This window comes from Equus przewalskii, chromosome 29, assembly GCF_037783145.1.
Source record: "Equus przewalskii isolate Varuska chromosome 29, EquPr2, whole genome shotgun sequence".
Lineage (NCBI taxonomy): Eukaryota > Metazoa > Chordata > Mammalia > Perissodactyla > Equidae > Equus > Equus przewalskii.
The window spans coordinates 31,192,939-31,212,278 of NC_091859.1; the positions used below are offsets into that span (position 1 = coordinate 31,192,939).

The window sequence follows — 19,340 nt, forward strand, 5'->3', positions numbered from 1 at the left end:
ATCTTTTGTGATAAATGGTTATCAGTAGTGAATTTTTTTTTTCCTTAAATATTGGCACCTGAGCTAACAACCCTTGCAAATCCTTTTTTTTGGTCTCCTCGCTTTTTCTCCCCAAATCTCCCCAGTACATAGTTGTATACTCTAGTTGTGTGTCCTTCTAGTTGTGGTATGTGGGACACCGCCTCAGCGTGCCCTGACGAGTGGTGCCATGTCCACGACCAGGATTCGAACCAGCAAAACCCTGGGCCGCCAAAGGGGAGCACACGAACTTAACCACTCGGCCATGGGGCCAGCCAAATTTCTCATGTTTCTATAAAAGAAACGAAGTTTCAAGGAGTCTTTTGTCATGATAACTGTTTGTTAGTGGGTGGTACAGCTGAGAGTAAAAGTCAAGTCATCAGAGACTCAGGCCAGCGATCTCTCCTCTATTCAGTTCTGATTCTAAGAAAGGGCAACTTTCCCAGTAATGTTTTCAACTTGATTTACTGCTATCACCATGGAACAAAACAAGTATTCCCTAAAAGGATAAACCTTAAGCCATAAATTGACTTTTGGATCAACGAAATAATCACTAAATTATACACATCCACTTTTACAACTCTATCCTACAAAGAAAGAAGAGACCTGATGGGGTTTTATGGTTCCAAGGTTCTTACCAACTTCTGCTCCGACAATTGACTGGCGGAGAACAAGTTGCTTTGGGAGAGAAAGCCTTGCTCTGCTCTCTATTGGAGTGTCAGGAACAAAAGTCACTGGTCCGTGATCAGGGCAGTCTGAGGGATAGGCTCGGTCACAGAGAGTACACCCTGTAGATGGAAAATTTGAGAAATACAAATGGTTTTAGTTCAAGCAGGCTAAATTAGCAGCTGCTTTTTTTTTTTCTTTTTTTTTCCGCTGAGGAAGATTCTCCCTGAGATAACATCTGTTGCCAATCTTCCTCTTCTTTTGCTTGAGGAAGATTAGCCCTGAGCTAACATCTGTGCCACTCTTCCTCTATTTTGTATGTGGGTTGCTGCCACTGCACGGCTGACAAGTGACGTAGGTCTGTGCCCAGGATCCAAACCAGCACACCTGGGCGGCCAAAGCAGAGCATGCCAAACTTAACCACTCGGCCACTGGGCTGGCCCCACCACCTGCTTTTTTACTTAAATGCTAAATTACTGGTTACTAAAATGTAACCAGTAAGAAGCAAGGTTCCAGTAGAAATACTCTGATCAAAGAACACCTTTCTTACACTAAGATACGTATCCTCTCTTTTATCTCTCTTCAGCAAGATCTGAATTTTTTTCTTTTTATCCAGCAGGACAAGTTTCCTACTCAGTGCATAAGAGAAAGACTGATCAAAAAACAACACTACATTACTTTACAAATCAAGTACATTATTCCTTATATTAAGCAGGTAAGTAATACCTTTAGGTATGATGTTCTAAAACGTGAAAATTTTCAATTCTACCAAACTATCAGAGGAAACTGAGTTGAAATGCTGTTAGTCATGCAAAGCCAAAACAGATGATATTACAGGAGAACGGCACCCGAGCCAGCTGCACCATGTGCTCCCCTGCCTCACTACCAACTAGTCAACCAGATTCTGACGGCAAACTCTTTTAAGACAAAAAAAAATTGCAACCTGCTCTTTGGGACAGCAGGTAGAATCAGGTTCTTGCAGACACATTTGCCTAAAATTCTTAATTTTGTACAGTTCATATGGTCTTTCTTTTTGCATTGTCAGAGGTGACTGCCTTCACATATTATTCTCTACGCTTACTACAACTGCACTTTCACAAGCTTATGAGTGTCCTCCTTCTCCATAAATCTTTTGCTCTATTCTCTTACTTTTCTTTCTCTCTGTTAAGGAATCATATTCATGACCCTATTAGCCAATGACTGAGTTTAAACTTTCCCAATTCATTCACAAAACAGTGGCAACATATAAAACCTTAGAACCACAGCCACCCGAGTGTCTTTTTTCCTAAGCAATGTTAGAAATTTCTATTTAAATGGCATAAGATATCAGCAAGTTCTCATATTTAGACAAAGCAGCAATAATATTACTTCTTCAACTACTAGTTGATTAGAAATTCTTTGAATATCAAAGCTATAGTAATCAAAACAGCGTGGTACTGGCACAAAAACAGACACACAGATCAATGGAACAGAATTGAAAGCCCAGAAATAAAACAACACATCTATAGACAGTTAATCTTCAACAAACAAGCTAAGAACATAATGGAGAAAGGAAAGTCTCTTCAATAAATGATGTTGGGAAAACTGGACAGCGACATGCAAAAGAATGCAAGTAGACCATTATCTTTCACCCTGCACAAAAATTAACTCAAAATGGATCAAAGACTTGAAGATAAGACCTGAAACCATAAAACTCCTAGAAGAAAATATAGGCAGTACACTCTGACATCGGTCTTAGAAGGATCTTTTCAAATACCACGTCTACTCGGGCAAGGGAAACAAAAGAAAAAACAAACAAGTGGACTTCATCAGACTAAGGAGCTTCTGCAAAGCAAAGGAAACCAGAAACAAAATGAAAAGACAACCCACCAACTGGGAGAAAATATTTACAAATCATATATCCAACAAGAGGTTAATCTCCAAAACATACAAAGAACTTACACAACTCAACAACAAAAAACCCCCAAACAACTCAATCAAAAGATGGGCAGAGGATCTGAACAGACATTTCTCCAAAGAAGATATACAGATGGCAGACAGGCACATGAAAAGATGTTCAACTTCACTAATCATCAGGGAAATGCCAATCAAAACTATACTAAGATATCACCTTTTACCTGTCAGAATGGCTATACTGACCAAGACAAGATGGAGAGGATGTGGAGAAAAGGGAACCCCTCATACACTGCTAGTGGGAATGCAAACTGGTGCAGTCACTATGGAAAAGAGTATGGAGATTTCTCAAAAAACTAAAAATAGAAATACCACATGACCCAGCTATCCAAAGAACTTGAAATCAACAATTTAAAGAGACTTATGCACCCCTATGTTCGCTGCAGAATTATTCACTATATGCAAGTGGAAGCAACCCAAGTGCCCATCAACCGATGAATGGATAAAGATATGGTATATATAGACAATGGAATGCTACTCAGACAAAAAAAAAAAAAGGAAAATCGTCCCATTTGCAACAACATAGATGGACCTTGAGGGTATTATGTTAGGCAAAATAACAGACAAAGCAAGACAAAGACCATATGATTTCACTCATATGTAGAAGATAAACTAACACACAGACAAAGACAACAGCTTCATGGTTACCCGAAGGGAAGGGGGTGGAAGAGTGGGCACAAGGAGTGAAGGGGCACATATATATAATGACTGACACATAATAATGTACAACTGAAATTCCACAATGTTATAAACTATTATGACCTCAATAAAATACAAAAAGAAAAATTCTTTGAATATCAGATTAGAGATCCACTATACTCAATGAGAATTGATTCTCCAATGCTTTTAACAAGGACAAACACCTCTAAACAGAGGAGTTTCAGATTTCATACAACAAAAAAATGCTTAGAGGTTCTCCAAAGACATATAAATGGCCAATAAGTACACGGAAAGGCATTCAACATCATTAGTCATTAGGGAAACACAAACCAAAACCACAGTGAGATGCCACTTCACACCCATTAGGATGCCTATAACAAAAAATAAGTGTTGGGAAAGATGTGGAGAAATTGAAACCCTCATACACTCATGTTGGGAATGTAAAATGGTGCAGCCACTTTGGAAAACAGTCTGGCAGTTCCTTAAAAAGTTAAACATAGAGTAATTCCGCTCCTAGATATAAATCCAAGAAAATTTAAAGCACACATTCAGAGAAAAACTTGTAAATGAATGGTCATAGCAGCATTATTCATAATAGCCAAAAAGGAGAAACAACCCAAATGCCCATTAAGCGATAAATGGATAAACAAAATGTAGTATATCCATACAATGGAATATTATTGAGCCATGAAAAGGAATGAAGTACTGATACATTCTACAACATGGATGAGCCATGACAACATTATGCTAAAAGAAGCCAGACACAGAAAGCCACATATTGTATGATTCCATTTATATGAACTGTCTAGAACAGGCAAATTCATAGAGATAGAAGGTAAATTAGCGGTTAAGGGAGGGAATGAGGAGTGACTGCTACGAGCTTTCTTTACGGAGCGACAAAAACGGTTTTAGAATTGGATAGTGGTGATGGCTGCACAAGCTTGTCAATATCCTAAAAATCACTAAATTGTACACTTTAAAGTATATATGTGAATATCTCATTTTTCATTTTTTTTTTAGGAAGATTAGCCCTGAACTAACATCCTCCACCAATCTTCCTCTTTTGGCTGAGGAAGACTGACCCAGAGCTAACACCTGTGTCCATCTTCCTCTACAGTCCTCCTATGTGGGACACCTGCCACAGCATGGCTTGCCAAGTGGTGCCATTTCCGCATCCAGGATCTGAACCGGCGAACCCTGGGCCGCCAAAGCAGAACGTGCAAACTTAACCACTGCACCACTGGGCCGGCCCCAATATCTCATTTTTTAAAAAACACACTTAAAAGCAAGAGGTTCTACTTATGCACTTAAAAAAGGATCAGTAGGCTCATTTAGGACACCCGTTACCTTCTTCTAAATTAATGAACCTATATTAATGACATTCCTAAATTAAAATACTTAAAAATCACAAATTTGAAACTTCCAAGAGGTCTCCCCGCTGCTTGGCTTCGGCAACACCACAAGCTTCCTCCTACTTTCCTGATGCTCCTCTTCAGTCCACTTTGGAAACTCTTCCTCTACTGCTGCATCTTAGTGTCACTAGCCCTCTTGTCATTCCACACTCTTACTAGATGATTTCACCCCACTTTCATGGCCATGATTAACATCTTAATGCTGGGAAACTCTACATATTTCCAGTCAGACTCTGAGCTCCAGATTCAGCTTCTCATTAGACATCTCTACGGGGTATCTTAGACACTGAAATCAACATGTCCAAAAATGGACTCACCATCATCCTCAAAAAAAAGATGCTCGACGACTCCTCCATCATTCATTCTCTTAAGGAACAGTACCACTATCCACCCAATTTCCCATGCCAGAAACCAAGGTTTTCTGCCTAACCCTTCCCTCCCCCAACTTCATTCAATCAACAAGCTCTACTGAATTCTCTGTAATATCTTCCACTTTTCCTCCATCTTACTACTTCTACTATGGGTCAGAAAATCATCACATTTCACTTAAATTATGGCATCATCTTCCTTACCTGTCTACTACCCCTAACAAACTATTATCTTCACATTACAGCAGAATCTCCCATCCCAACTCTCACTCCGTTAACAACCTTGACTGCTGTTAGAAGCCCTCTGTGTTCTGGCTTCTACTTCTCTCTCATCACATACCCCTCTCCTCATCCTCATTTTACGCTTCAGTAATTCTGAACCACTCACGATTCTTTTAGTTCTAGTCACTTATGGGTGCCAGTTCCTGTCTGGGACACTGTTCTTTCTGATTCTCAAATGTGAACATCTCAACGGCCAACATCCTTCTCGTCCTTCGGGTCTGTGCTAAGATGTATGCTGCCTCCCCTGGTAAGTCTTCCCTGCCCCTTTCACGCCCTCTTAGATGCTACTCTTCAGGCTCCTTTGGCACCTTGCACTTAATCCATCTTCATGCTTCTCATACCATATTACAATAGCCTGTTTACTTGCCTATGCTTCCCATGAGGCTCTAACTTCCCTAAAGGCATGTGCTATCTCTTATAGTATGTTTTCTCCCCAGCACCTAGCAAAGAAGCTGGCATATACAGTAAGCACTCAATAGGTTTCCTGCATGAATGAAGCATATAGTGACACCAACAAATTGACTGTTTTTATATTGCTTTTTGTTATTATTGCCCCCAAAAAAGAACTTGTATGTGCCTAACTATGGTAACTTATATGCTTCCTGAGGGAAAAAAAAACCTGCATTGGTATCCACCTACATTTCTCCATGGGGATAAAAAAGTATACATGATCTAATAAACTGTGTCTTATGTTGAAAAACCACAAAGCATGTCACACAAAACACCTCACTGAAGTTTACTCATAATTAACTCTATTTGTGAAACCCTGGGAAATATCTTAAATGTTACTGGGCTAAGCTTATCTATAAAATACAGAAACGACTGTTTCCTTACTTCAGTAGGATGCTGTAAGAACCAATGAAATGCTTCTCTATCATCTGGCTTACCTGACTAAGGCAAAGAAAAGTCCACAGTCTAGTTACTTTCTATAATCCCTTAATCCAACACCTGGCTCTGTGACTAAGCCTGTTGGGGATGATGGCCCTTTCTACCAATATTTCCAAAAGAAAAAGGCTAAGCACACTCACAAATTGTAAACAAGGTTGCCATATTTTCCTTGTTTGAATTGGAGTCTTCCATTTGCAGTGAAGGTGGTACAAAAGAAAGACTGTCTGAAGATACATCTACATGACCTGTCCCCATAGCAACCTCCTGGGTGATGGAGGAGACAGCCACAGGTTCTAGGCTTAGGCCAACTTCATGGAGGGAAACAGATTCTAGGGAGGCGAGGTTGTGTGAGGTAGAGAGTGCCACGCTTACAGAGTTGGAGCTCATGGCCACGGTGTGGATGGAGTCACTGAGGGCACTGTCAGACATCCCGTTGACCCGACTTGCAATGTGGTCTGTCTCCATGACCACAGGCAGCTCCAGGCCATTCCCATGAATGGGTATCACACCACCATGTCCTACAGTGTCTGCTGCAAGGCTGTTGCTCACAGAATCCACAGACAGAGGTTCATGACTTCTGGAGCCATTTGGGATTTGGGAATGCTCGCCTGCAACACCGTCCATTGTAAGCTCTTCTGCCATTCCATCTGTAGAGATTGGGCTGGTAACCCTAGAGACGTTCTCCATAGTGATTGTTGTGTCCAAGGCCACCTCATGGCCATCACTGGGATGAAGACTCTGGGCACCATGTGTGTTCACAGAGCGAGAGTCTATGGAAACAATGCCTGGTTCTAATCCAACATTTCCATTGGACTGATAGGGATCTAGTGCTGAAGGGTTATTGGCGATAGATAATGCTGTATTACTATCAACATTTATGGAGTTGGGGTGGATGTACTGAGGAGGTGGTCTGTCAGCTAAATAAGATAAAATGCCTGAGAAAAGGAAAAAATGAGATATTAGAGACTTTTTAGTACATTGTTAAATATAAAGAATTCCAAATGCTAGAATTTGTTTTCCTTACAAATATAACTGAATTAAAAAAATCTCCTAGTTACTTCTTTGGCTTAATCAATATATATATTTTATAAATAGCAACATACATATACCATAAAATAATCTTCTACCTACTTCTTTGGCTGAATTGATATATATACTTCAAAGTAACAACATAAATATATCATAATTCAATTTTTCCTGTGAAATGGTAAAAAATTAACTATGTTCCTTTGAAGTCACTGGAGGTGCTGGACCCCCCAAGAGGAAGTGGAAGGAGGTAAGGGGGTCTCCTCTCCCGCCCCAGCGGCAACCTAGGGTGCAGGACTGCACGCAGCTCTGAGAAGAGAGGGGGAAGGGGCAGCTCTCTGCAGGGACTCCTCAGATCTCTGAATTGCCCAGAGCCGTGGGTAAGCTCCACAAAGAGGAGGCTAAGCTATTGTGGGGGTGTCTTCATTAAGCCAGAACCCCAGGAGGGCAGAGAGAGAACACCCAGGGACCGTGCACACCAAAGAAAGCATCCCTCCCCTCACCCAGTGCACTAGCTCGGCCAGTCGGCCAAAGCAAGGGACCCCCACCAGAGCACCTGCGCATACATTAGTAAAGCAGTAGCTGTGCAGGCAATCACAGGTGGCCCTGTAAGCACAAATTCCAAAAGAGAGACACAGACACCAGAAATCGCAGAAGGCTCAGAATACACAGCTCCTGTCCACCCCTCAAGTGGTGGCAGGTGGAATCTGTGACCAGATACTACCAATGTGGTAAGGTACAAACCTACCCCATCAAATAATATGAGGAGGTATATAAATACTCCAGACTAGAAGGAAAATGACAAACACCCAGAAATCAATACTGAAGGCACAGAAATTTACAATCCAAATGACAGAAAATTCAAAATAGTTACCATAAAACAAATTACAAAAAAATTAAGTAAGATAGTTCAATGAAATCATGAATAAAATTAGTGAACAGATGAAATTCTTCACAACAGACTGAAATTATAAAAGGAAAAAATCAGAAATGTTGGAGATGAAAAATACAATGGATGAGATAAAGAAAAATCTGGAGTCCTTGAATAACAGAGCTGATATTATGGAGGAGGGAATTAGCAATTTGGAGGACAGAAATATAGAAATGCTTCAGATGGAGGAGTGAGAACTAAGACTAAAAAGAAATGAAGAAATTCTCCAAGAAATGGCCAACTCAAATAGGAAATGCAACATAGGGATTACAGGTACCCCAGAGGGAGAAGGGAGGGAGAAAGGAGCAGAGGGCTTGTTCAAAGAAATAATAGCTGAGAGCTTCCCAAACCTGGGGAAGGCGCTGGAAATATACATAAAAGAAGCTCATAGAACTCCTAATTACATCAATGTACAAAGACCTTCTTCAAGGCATATAGTTGTAAAACTGACAAAAGCCAACAAAAAGAAAAAATATTAGGGGCCAGCTTAGTGGCATAGTGGCTAAATTCACATACTCCGCTTCAGCAGCCCAGGGATCACAGGTTTGGATCCCAGGTGCAGAGCTAACAAACTTGTCAGGCCATGCTGTGGTGACATCCCACATAAAACAGAGGAAGACTGGCACAGATGTTAGCTCAGCGACAATGTTCCTGAAGCAAAAAGAGGAAGATTGGCAACAGATGTTAGTTCAAGGACAATCTTCCTCAAAAAAAAGAGAAAGAAAAAATATTAAGGGCAGCAAGGCAGAAGAAAATAACTTCCACAGGAACCCCTATCAGGTTTTCAGCAGATTTCTCAGCAGAAACTTTAGAAGCTAGGAGAGAGTGGAATGATATATTCAAAATTCTGAAAGACGAAAACTTTCAGCCAAGAATACTCTATCCAGCAAAAATATCTTTCAGTTATGATGGATAAATAAAAGCTTTCCTAGATAAACAAAAGCTGAGGAAGTTCATCGCCACAAGACCTCCTCTACAAGAAATGATCAAGGCCCTCATACCTGAAAAAAAGAAAGAGTTTACAAAGCCTTCAGAAAGGAGATAAACAGAAAAAATCAGAAAATTGCAGCTATCAGAACAGGTTAGCAAACACTTAATTATAACTTTAAAGATAAAGGGAAGGAAAACATCAAAAGTAACTATAATCTCATCATTTTAACTACAAACTCACAACACAAAACAGAAGAAATTGTGACAACAACAACTTAGCAGGGGCAGAGGGTAGGGATGGAACCTGCTTAGACTAAGGAAATAAGAGGCTACCAGAAAATGGACTCTCATCTACAAGATTTTTTTTATACAAACCTCATGGTAACCACTAAACAAATAATCAGAAGAAAGACACAAATGATAAATAAAGAGAAAACTGAGAGAACCATCATAGGGAATTACCAAACTGAACTGGCAGTCCAAAGTAGCAGTAGGGGACCTTAACACCCTACTTACATCAATAGCTCTATCATCTAGACAGAAAGTCAACAAGGAGATAATGGAATTAAATGAAAAACTAGACCAGATGGACTTAACCGACATATATAGAACACTCCACCAAAAACAGCAAAATACACATTCTTTTCAAGTGCACTTAGAACATTCTCAGACAGACCATATGTTGGGAAACAAGCCAGCCTCAATAAATTTAAGGAGACTGAAATCACATCAAGCATCTTTTCTGATCACAATGCTATGAAACTAGAAATCAACTAGAAGAAAAGAGCTGGCAAGGTGACAAATATGTGGAGACTAAACAACATACTATTGGACAACCAATGGATCACTGAAGAAATTAAACAATAAATCAAAAAATATTGGCAGACAAATGAAAATGAAAAGACACCATACCAATTCATATGGGATGCAGCAAATGCAGTCCTAAAGGGGAAATTCATAGCAATACAAGCCCACTTTAACAAACAAGAAAAATCTCAAATAAGCAACCTTCAACTACACCTAACAGAATTAGAAAAAGAAGAAACCAAGCTCATAGTCAGCAGAAGGAGGGAAATAATAAAAATTAAAGCAGAAATAAATGAAATTGAAACCAAAGAAACACCAGAAAGGATCAACAAAACTAAGAGCTGGTTCTTTAAGAAAATACACAAAACTGACAAACCCTTAGCCAGACTCACTAAGAAAAAAAGAGGGAAGCCTCAAATAAGTAAAATTAGAAGCGAAAGAGGACAAATGACAACAGATACCACAGAAATACAAAGCATTATAAGAGAATACTATGAAAAACCATATGCCAACAAATTAGATAATCTACAAGAAATTGATAAATTCTTAGACTCATACAACCTCCAAAAACTGAATCAAGAAGAAACAGCAAATCTGAATAGACCAATCACAAGTAAAGAGAATGAGACAGTAATGAAAAACCTCCAAAAAATAAAAGTCCAGGACCAGACAGCTTCTCTGAAGAATTCTACCAAACCTTCAAAGAAGACTTAATACCTATCCTTCTCAAACTATTCTAAAAAATTGAAGAAGATGTAACACTTTGTAACACATTTTACAAGGCCAACATCACCCCAAACCCAAAGCCAGAAAAGGGCAACACAAAGAAGGAAAACTACAGGCCAATATCGCTGATGAACACACATGCAAAAATCCTCACAAACGGAATACAGCAATACATTAAAAGGATCATACACCATGGTCACATGGGATTTATACCAGAGACACAGGGATGGTTCAACATCTGCAAATCAATGTGATACACCACATTAACAAACTGAGGAATAAAAACCACATGATCATCTCAATAGATGCAGAGAAAGCATCTGACAAGATCCAACAGCAATTTATGATAAAAATTCTTAACAAAATGTGGATAGAAGGAAATTACTGCAACATAATAAAGGCCATATATGATAAACCCACAGCCAATATCATACTGAAAGCCTTCCCTCTGAGAAGAGGAACAAGACACGGGTGCCCACTCTCACCACTCTTAGTCAACATAGTACTGGAGGCTTTGGCCAGAGCAATTAGGCAAGAAAAAGAAATAAAAGGTATCCCAACTGGCAATGAAGAAGTGAAACCTTCAGTGTTTGCAGACAACATGATTTTATATATAGAAAACCCCAAAGAAGTCATCAGAAAACTATTAGAAATAATCAACAGCTACAGCAAAGTTGCAGGTACAAAATCAACTGACAAAAATCAGTTGCATTTCTACACTCTAATAACGAACTAACAGGAAGAAAACTCAAGAATACAATTCATTTATAATCCCAACAAAAAAGAATAAAATATCTAGGAATAAATGTAACCAAGGAGGTCAAAGACCTATACAATGAAAACTATAAGACATTAACAAAAGAAATCGATAAGGACATAAAGAAATGGAAAGATATTCCACATACATGGAGTGAAAGAATAAATATAGTTAAAATGCCCATACTACCTAAAGCAATCCACAGATTCAATGCAATCCCAATCAGAATCCCAATGACATTCTTCACAGAAATAGAACAAAGAATCCTAAAATTCATATGGGGCAACAAAAGACTCCGAATAGGGGCCAGGCCAGTGGTGCAGCGGTTAAGTTCACACGTTCTACTTCTCGGTGGCCCAGGGTTTGCCAGTTTGGATCCCGGATGCAGACATGGCACCACTTGACAAAAAAGCCATGCTGTGGTAGGCGTCCCACATATAAAGTAGAGGAAGATGGGCATGGATGTCAGCTCAGGGCCAGTCTTCCTCAGCAAAAAGAGGAGGATTGGCAGTAGTTAGCTCAGGGCTAATCTTCCTCAAAAAAAAAAAAAAAAAGACTCTGAATAGCTAAAGCAATCCTGAGAAAAAAAGAACAAAAGATAGAGGCATCACAATCCCTGACTTCAAAATATACTACAAAGCCATAGTGATCAAAAGAGCGTGGTACTGGTACAAAAATAGACACACAAATCAATGGAACAGAACTGAAAGCTCAGAAATAAAACAACACATCTATAGACAGTTAATCTTTGACAAAGGAGCTAAGATCATATAATGGAGAAAGTTTCTTCAACAAATGGTGTTGGGAAAACTGGACAGCGACATGCAAAAGAATGAAAGTAGACCATTATCTTTCACCCTGCACAAAAATTAACTCAAAATGGATCAAAGACTTAAAGGTAAGACCTGAAACCATAGAAGTGCTAGAAGAAAATATAGGCAGTACACTCTTTGACATTGGTCTTACAAGGATCTTTTCGAATACCATGTCTACTCCAGCAAGGGAAACAAAAGAAAAAATAAACAAGTGGGACTTCATCAGACTAAAGAGCTTCTGCAAGGCAAAGGAAACCAGGAACAAAATGAAAAGCCCACCCACCAACTGGGAGAAAATATTTGTAATTCATACATCCAACAAGAGGTTAATCTCCAAAATATACAAAGAACTCACACAACTCAACAACAAAAAACCCAAACAACCCAATCAAAAAATGGGCAGAGGATCTGAACAGACATTTCTCCAAAGAAGATATACAGAATGACAAGAGACACATGAAAAGATGTTCAACATCACTAATCATCAGGGAAATGCAAATCAAAACTACACTAAGATATCAACTTATACCCGTTAAAATGGGTATAATGACCAAGACAAAAAATAACAAATGTTGGAGAGGTTGTGGGGAAAAGGGAACCTTCACACACTGATGGTGGGAATGCAACTGGTGCAGCCACTATGGAAAAAGAGTAGGGACCTTTCTCAAAAAACTAAAAATAGAGATACCATATGACCCAGCCATCCCACGACTGGGTATTTATCCAAAGAACTTGAAATCAACAATTCAAAGAGACTCATGCACCCCTAGGTCCACTGCAGCATTATTCACTATAGCCCAGAAGTGGAAGCCACCCGCAGAATGATAAACGGATAAAGAAGATGTGGTATATATAGACAATGGAATGCTACTCGGCCATAAAAAAGACAAAATCATTCCATTCACAACAACATGGATGAACCTTGAGGGTATTATGTTAAGCGAAATAAGCTAGATAGAGCAAGCCAAACACTGTATGATTTCACTCATATGCGGAAGATAAACTAACACACAAAGGGAACAGATTAGTGATTACCAGAGGAGAAGGGCGTTGGAGGGTAGATACAAGGGGTAAAGAGGCATATTTATATGGTGACTCACAAATAATAAGGTACAAACTGAAATTTCACGTTATAAACTATTACGACCTCAATAAAATAAAATAACGAAAATAAAAGGATAATTGTGAAAACTATGTAGCAGCTGGGGAAATGGACTACGTAAAAAAAGAGAAAATATTCAGTGAAAAAAATAAGAACACACAATTCTACAGAAAGTATAGTCTTAATCATGAAAAACAGTAAAAACCTATACACCAAAATAAAAGACAGGAAGGAAGTACACCAAGATGGATGATGGGACTAAGAGTGGTTCCCTTCCCTCCTTTGCTAAATTTTCTGAGATGACCATACAATACTTTCATAACAGAATAAAAAATTCGATAACTTTAATGTATAATAAATAAATGTGGTTGGCAGCAATACAATTGCAGAATTATAAAAACTGAACCAAGCAGATCCTGGAAGAAAAAAAGAGAAACACTGTTTATACATCCTAAGAAATTAAGCTTCGGAGCTGGCCCAGTGGCATAGCAGTTAAGTTCAAGCGCTCCGCTTGAGCAGCCTGGGGTTTGCTGGTTGGGATCCCAGGCACAGACCCATGCACCGCTTATCAAGCCATGCTGTGGCAGCCACCCTACATATAAAGTAGAGGAAGATGGACACGGATGTTAGCTCAGGGCCAATCTCCCTCAAAAAAAAAAAAAGGAATTAAGCTTAGTCAAACTGCTATAGTAATAATGTGTTACCTGTGCATTCTAAGAGGAAAAGTACATAAACAAAGGGGTTTTTTTTTAGCTTTATTGAGGTCATAAGAGTTTACAACATTGTGAAATTTCAGTTGTGCATTATTATTTGTCAGTCACCATACATATGTGCCCTTTACCCCTATGCCCAATCCCGAACCCCTCTCCCCTCTGGTAACCACAGACCTGTTCTCTTTGTCCACGTATTTTACACAAAGATTTTTTCCCCCACCTAGAGATTAACATCTAATAGTGACAAACATAAAGTGTTATTCAAGTCTTCAAGAACTGAGGTTAAGAGTTGGCTCTCTTCTTTCTTCTAACTTCTCAAATAACTGTTAAGACTTACCAGGTAGAATGGTTCTGAAGTAACTGCTCTCCAGGTGGGGGTAAGGTGGTGGAGGTAGGGTGTAGTTTCTTTCAGGTAACCCACACATCACCCCTCGATCCCCAATACCCATTGGGAGCATCAGAGACAAAGCAGAAGGCAGAGAGCTCAGGGAGGGACCCAGGTTTGGAATTGCCACGGGCAGGCCTACAAAAAAATGGTTTTTTCTCAATTAAAAGAAAGTAAGTACTTAAAAATTCTCTGTGTAATCACTGGCTGAACTCTTAGGAAGGTTTCCACATACGGGCAAAATTCTCACCTATTTGCCCGTGACATCCCCAGAGAGGTAGTACTGTGTAGACACCCACAAACAGGTCTTAAAGTTAGTTCTCAAGTTAGTTCTAAAATGCCAGGTTGATCCTCCACTTGTTTGTATTGCTCTTAAATAACAAGACATTTCATTAGAATTAAAAACCTAGTTTAAATACGATTTAAGAAAACAAATTATATAGAGATAAAAAGAACGGGAAGAAAATACATCTAAGTTCACAGGAGTGGTCTCTGAGTAATCATATTACACATTTTTTTTTCACATTTTTTTACTTTATTATATTTTCTATTTCATATGGTGAGAATGTTTCACTTTTAAAAATTCATAGATATGCTTCTATTTGAAAAAAAATCTTATTTATTTATTTTTCTGCTTTTTCTCCCCCACACCCCCCAGCACATAGTTGTATATTTTAGTTGTGGGTCCTTCTAGTTGCGGCATGTGGGATGCTGCCTCAACATGGCCTAATGAGCCGTGCCATGTCCGCACCCAGGATTCGAACCAGCGAAACCCTGGGCCGCTTAAGTGGAACGCGCGAACTCAACCACTTGGCCACAGGGCCGGCCCCGAAAAACAATCTAATTTAAAGGTAGATGTAAAACTGTACATACATAGTTTCATACAGCTTTCGTATACATGCTGTACTCCAGGATTTAAGAAAATTTAAACCTTAGAGTATATCTACCTTGGATTATATCTATCTGCAAAGTGCTGAAGTGACTTACTGTGCCTAACTATCATTAACGAACACTCACCAATTTAGGCAGTGCTAATTTGCATTATTTTTGGAAGTGGCAATATTTCTCTAATAGGCTTTTCTTCCTTAACGAGAGTGTCCACTAAAAGGAATGCCTAAGAGATAACCAAATGGGTTAACAACTTATAAAATTTTTTTAAAATTTCTTTTGTGGACACTTAAAGGAATGTGAAGAGACCCTAGTTTAGATGAACGTTATTGAACTGCTGCGTTTGGTAATTAAGCAGGTAATTCTCTGTAGAGAACTATTTAAACAACTTATACTCAAACATTAACTCCTATTTTGATAAAGTCCAATATATGACAATGTTGTACATCCTTAAGAATCAATAGCTTACCATTTTAAGAATCAATAGGTTACCTGTTTCTTTTCCATTTCAACAGAAAAAGAAAATTAAACTAGGCAGATAAAAAGGTTTTAAAAACATAGTGATGGGAGAAACGACCTTTTCCTATACTCTGATCCTCTCCAAGCTGAGGCTCATGGGGAGTTCCACGTGGAAGCTCCAACTCTGGTCCCTCCTTTCTCCCCATAATTCTAGGCCTGGCACACCTGCAGTTGTTGCCAGTTTCAAGGTAGTGGAAAGTAAAGCTCAATTTCTCATGCTTTCTGGGCATAGATTTTAGAGAAACTTTGATTCTCTTCTATTAACCCAGGGACAGAGTGTCAAGAGTATGCCCAGATGAATGGGTAATCCTAGATAAAATGCCAAGTCAATTATGGCTCTAGACAAAAGGTCACCAGCCCAAGAAGAGGACTATGAGGACAAAGTGCCACTCCTGTCCACCAGGACTCCGGCCTCTACAGAGATGTTTTCTTCCATTATGTTACCACACGCAGAACCGCCATTCCGACCTGCTGGCATCTCCCTTACACTCTTAAAGGGGCTCTGACCCTCTAGGCTCCATTTAGACTCAACAATGCAGTTAAGTGTTGAATTCAGCCGCTGTCCCTTACCACTCACCTGGGGCAGGGATGGCATTGTGAGTGGGTGAGGCAGCCAACCCCAGGTGACTTCCTGAGACTGGCAAGGCATTGCTCACAGAGGATGAAGTCAGTTGCTCCATCCCCACTGGGCTCAGGTTCATCTCATTCATCCTAAGAAAGAGCATATACACAACTAGTCACGCAAAAAATTACCTCAGGGACTCCGTTTAAGGTACAGAGGAACCTGAAACAACGCGGGTGGGGAAATGGGACTTTACCAACTATTACTTCATTTTTTATGCTCACAGCTCTCCAAGATAGCCAGTGTCATATCCTTTCCACTGATGGGAAACTGGGATTCAGAGACGTTAACTCACTCAGCCAACGTCATACAGCAGAAACAGGATTTAACTCGGGTGTGCCTTGTTCCAAACCCTATGCACACCATCTAAAGCAAAGCTGGCAATCCTTAGAGCCCAAGGGCAATGAGGGTGTGTTTGTTTTTTTAAATCACTCAAGTTTTTTCTTTCATGATATTTCCTCCAACTGGCTTACTGCTTCACACTGGGACTTTTATAGGCAGTTTGAATTTTTACTAACTCTTTTTACCAGGAGTTAAAGTGATTCTGGATCTGAATCCGATTATCAATGATGTAAAGAAGATTCATATTTTTTCTATGGATCAGCACTTTATTAAAAGTCTGTATCAACATCTTAATAATTAATTAAACTTTGCTACATACTTTATAAAAATTACTTCATATTCTCTAATTCTTCAAAATAAGGTAGATGAGGAAACTGAGGCCTCAAAAGGGCATGTTCTATGCCCCAGATCACACAGCAATTAAGTGGAAGAGCACAGATCATGTTGCAAAGTACTGCCAAAAAGTTTTCCAGGGGCCAGCCCTGTGGCCTAATGGTTAAGTTCAGCGTGCTCTGCTTCGGCGGCCCAGGTTTGCAGGTTCAGATCCAGGGCGTGGACCTACACCACTCGTCAGCCATGCTGTGGCAGCGACCCATATATAAAGCAGAGGAAGACTGGCACAGATGTTAGTTCAGGGCTAATCTTCCTCCAGCAAAAAAAGGGGAAGATTGGAAACAGATCTTAGCTCAGGGCCAATCTTTCTCAGCAAAAAAAGTTTTTCAATACACCAAATTCTTTTTCTTCTACAGACCATTTTCAGCAGGCTGAAGAATCTGAGAATCACCTTTTCTGTGCAGTCTATCTTGCATTGCCATTAACAACATCAGACTAAGAGTAATACTATATACCTGAAACTCATACAATTTAAAAAAAGTAAGACTGATTTGAACAAGACATCATAGGAAGTTGTTATCAATAAGTATTAGTTCCTATATTAGAATTTAGAGACTGCCATATTATAAGCATTATAATTTCAAGAAGCTGGCCTTGGGGCTGGCTCGGTGGTGCAGCAGTTAAGTGTGCACATTCCGCTTCAGCGGCCCAGGGTTTGCCGGTTCAGATCCCAGGTGTGGACATGGCTTGCTCGGCAAGCCATGCTGTGGTAGGCATCCCACATATACAGCAGAGGAAGATGGGCATGGATGTTAGCTCAGGGACAGTCTTCCTCAGCAAAAAGAGGAGGATTGGCAGCAGTTAGCTCAGGGCTAATCTTCTTCTTCAAAAAAAGAAGCTGGCCAATAGGCTATCCAAAGGAAGTCATCAATGACCTCCAATCCTTACACTGAATAACAGTAATGCAAGTTCTTCGTGTGCCTGTGTACATGGGAGCGTACAGAAGAGGGGGGGGAAATCAAATGGGTCTACTTGTTCCTCAGCAGTGAAAGCAAACCTAAAGAGGTTTTTAATTCCAAAAAATGGTACATCAGCCATCAGTCAACCTGAAAATAATGATAGCTAACACTTATTACTCCCTTACTACATGTGTTAAGCACTGGACTAAGTGATCCACATGTAATTATCTTGCCTAATCCTTCTGACTACTGTGAGGTAGGTATTTTTCTTAACCCCATTTTAGAGATGAGGAAACTGAGCTTCAGAGCAGCTAAGGAACTTAACCCAAGATTACATAACTACTAAGTGGCAGAGTTGGGATTTAAATCTAGGTCTGCCTAATTTAAGAATCCCAAACTCTGAACTACAATTAGAAAATGATGATTACAATAAAAGAACCCATTTTGCCTTTTGCGCAGTTCCAATACATCAGGATCTGTGTATTTATATTGTGGGCTATGTTAGAAGTCCCACATAGACCTGTTCCTGCACTATTCTACACCCACAGGCTTCAACTGTATCCGTGGCCAGGTACCTCATAAAACTAAGCTCCCAGATATTAATAAGGTGTACAAGGCCAACTGAGTACAGTACCCTGTATAGAGCAGGCACTACAAATATTTATTTAATTTGGATGGAGCAGTCCAATCTCATCCTTACTAGAAAGCTAACTAGAAACACATGGCCAATGACGTACATCTTATGCTAATAACAGTATTTAATTACACTATAAAAGAATGCAAAAAATCCTGATAGCCTAAAAGAACCAGAGCTACCTTAATTTTGAAAGTTTCTGGGTTTGGGTTGGTTTAAAACAGACTTTTCCCGTAACTTTTTATAGCTATAAAAATAACTAAACCTCTATCATCACCGGAGTACTAATGACCTACAAAAAATTAGTTACAATAATTTTTTTTAAGTCCAATTAAAAATCTGTAGCTTCAAATTCCATTCTGAAAATTCCTGAATATTAATCTGTGCACCTAACCTCGAGATAAAAATCAAAACGGTGTTTCTAGGTTGACTCCCAGGCCTTCTCAAACCAGTTCAAGCCAGAGTTTAATGTGAGAGGCTCAGCAGATTTCTGCTTCGTTGTGAGTCACTAAAATGTGATGACCTCAGCAGCCATAAACCAAAGGTAACTAGTATCCCACGGAAAGAAGGCCGACGGAGGGAATTTACAACACGAGCCTCACAA

General features: G+C 39.6%; 1 protein-coding gene across 2 annotated transcripts in view; it reads right to left on the reverse strand.

Moving 5' to 3' along the window:
• PRDM4 (PR/SET domain 4) overlaps positions 1-19,340 on the reverse strand; it is a 33,418-nt gene that overhangs the window by 12,566 nt on the left and 1,512 nt on the right. Inside the window, exons 3-6 of one of the 2 annotated variants that reach the window (XM_070599816.1) lie at positions 16,424-16,557; positions 14,392-14,577; positions 6,388-7,182; positions 657-806 (exon numbers count right to left, since the gene is read on the reverse strand). In XM_070599816.1, coding sequence (XP_070455917.1) covers positions 657-806; positions 6,388-7,182; positions 14,392-14,577; positions 16,424-16,557 — 1,265 coding nt within the window. The remainder of the gene's footprint in view (positions 1-656; positions 807-6,387; positions 7,183-14,391; positions 14,578-16,423; positions 16,558-19,340) is intronic. The other variant, XM_008522866.2, reaches the window with a different exon arrangement.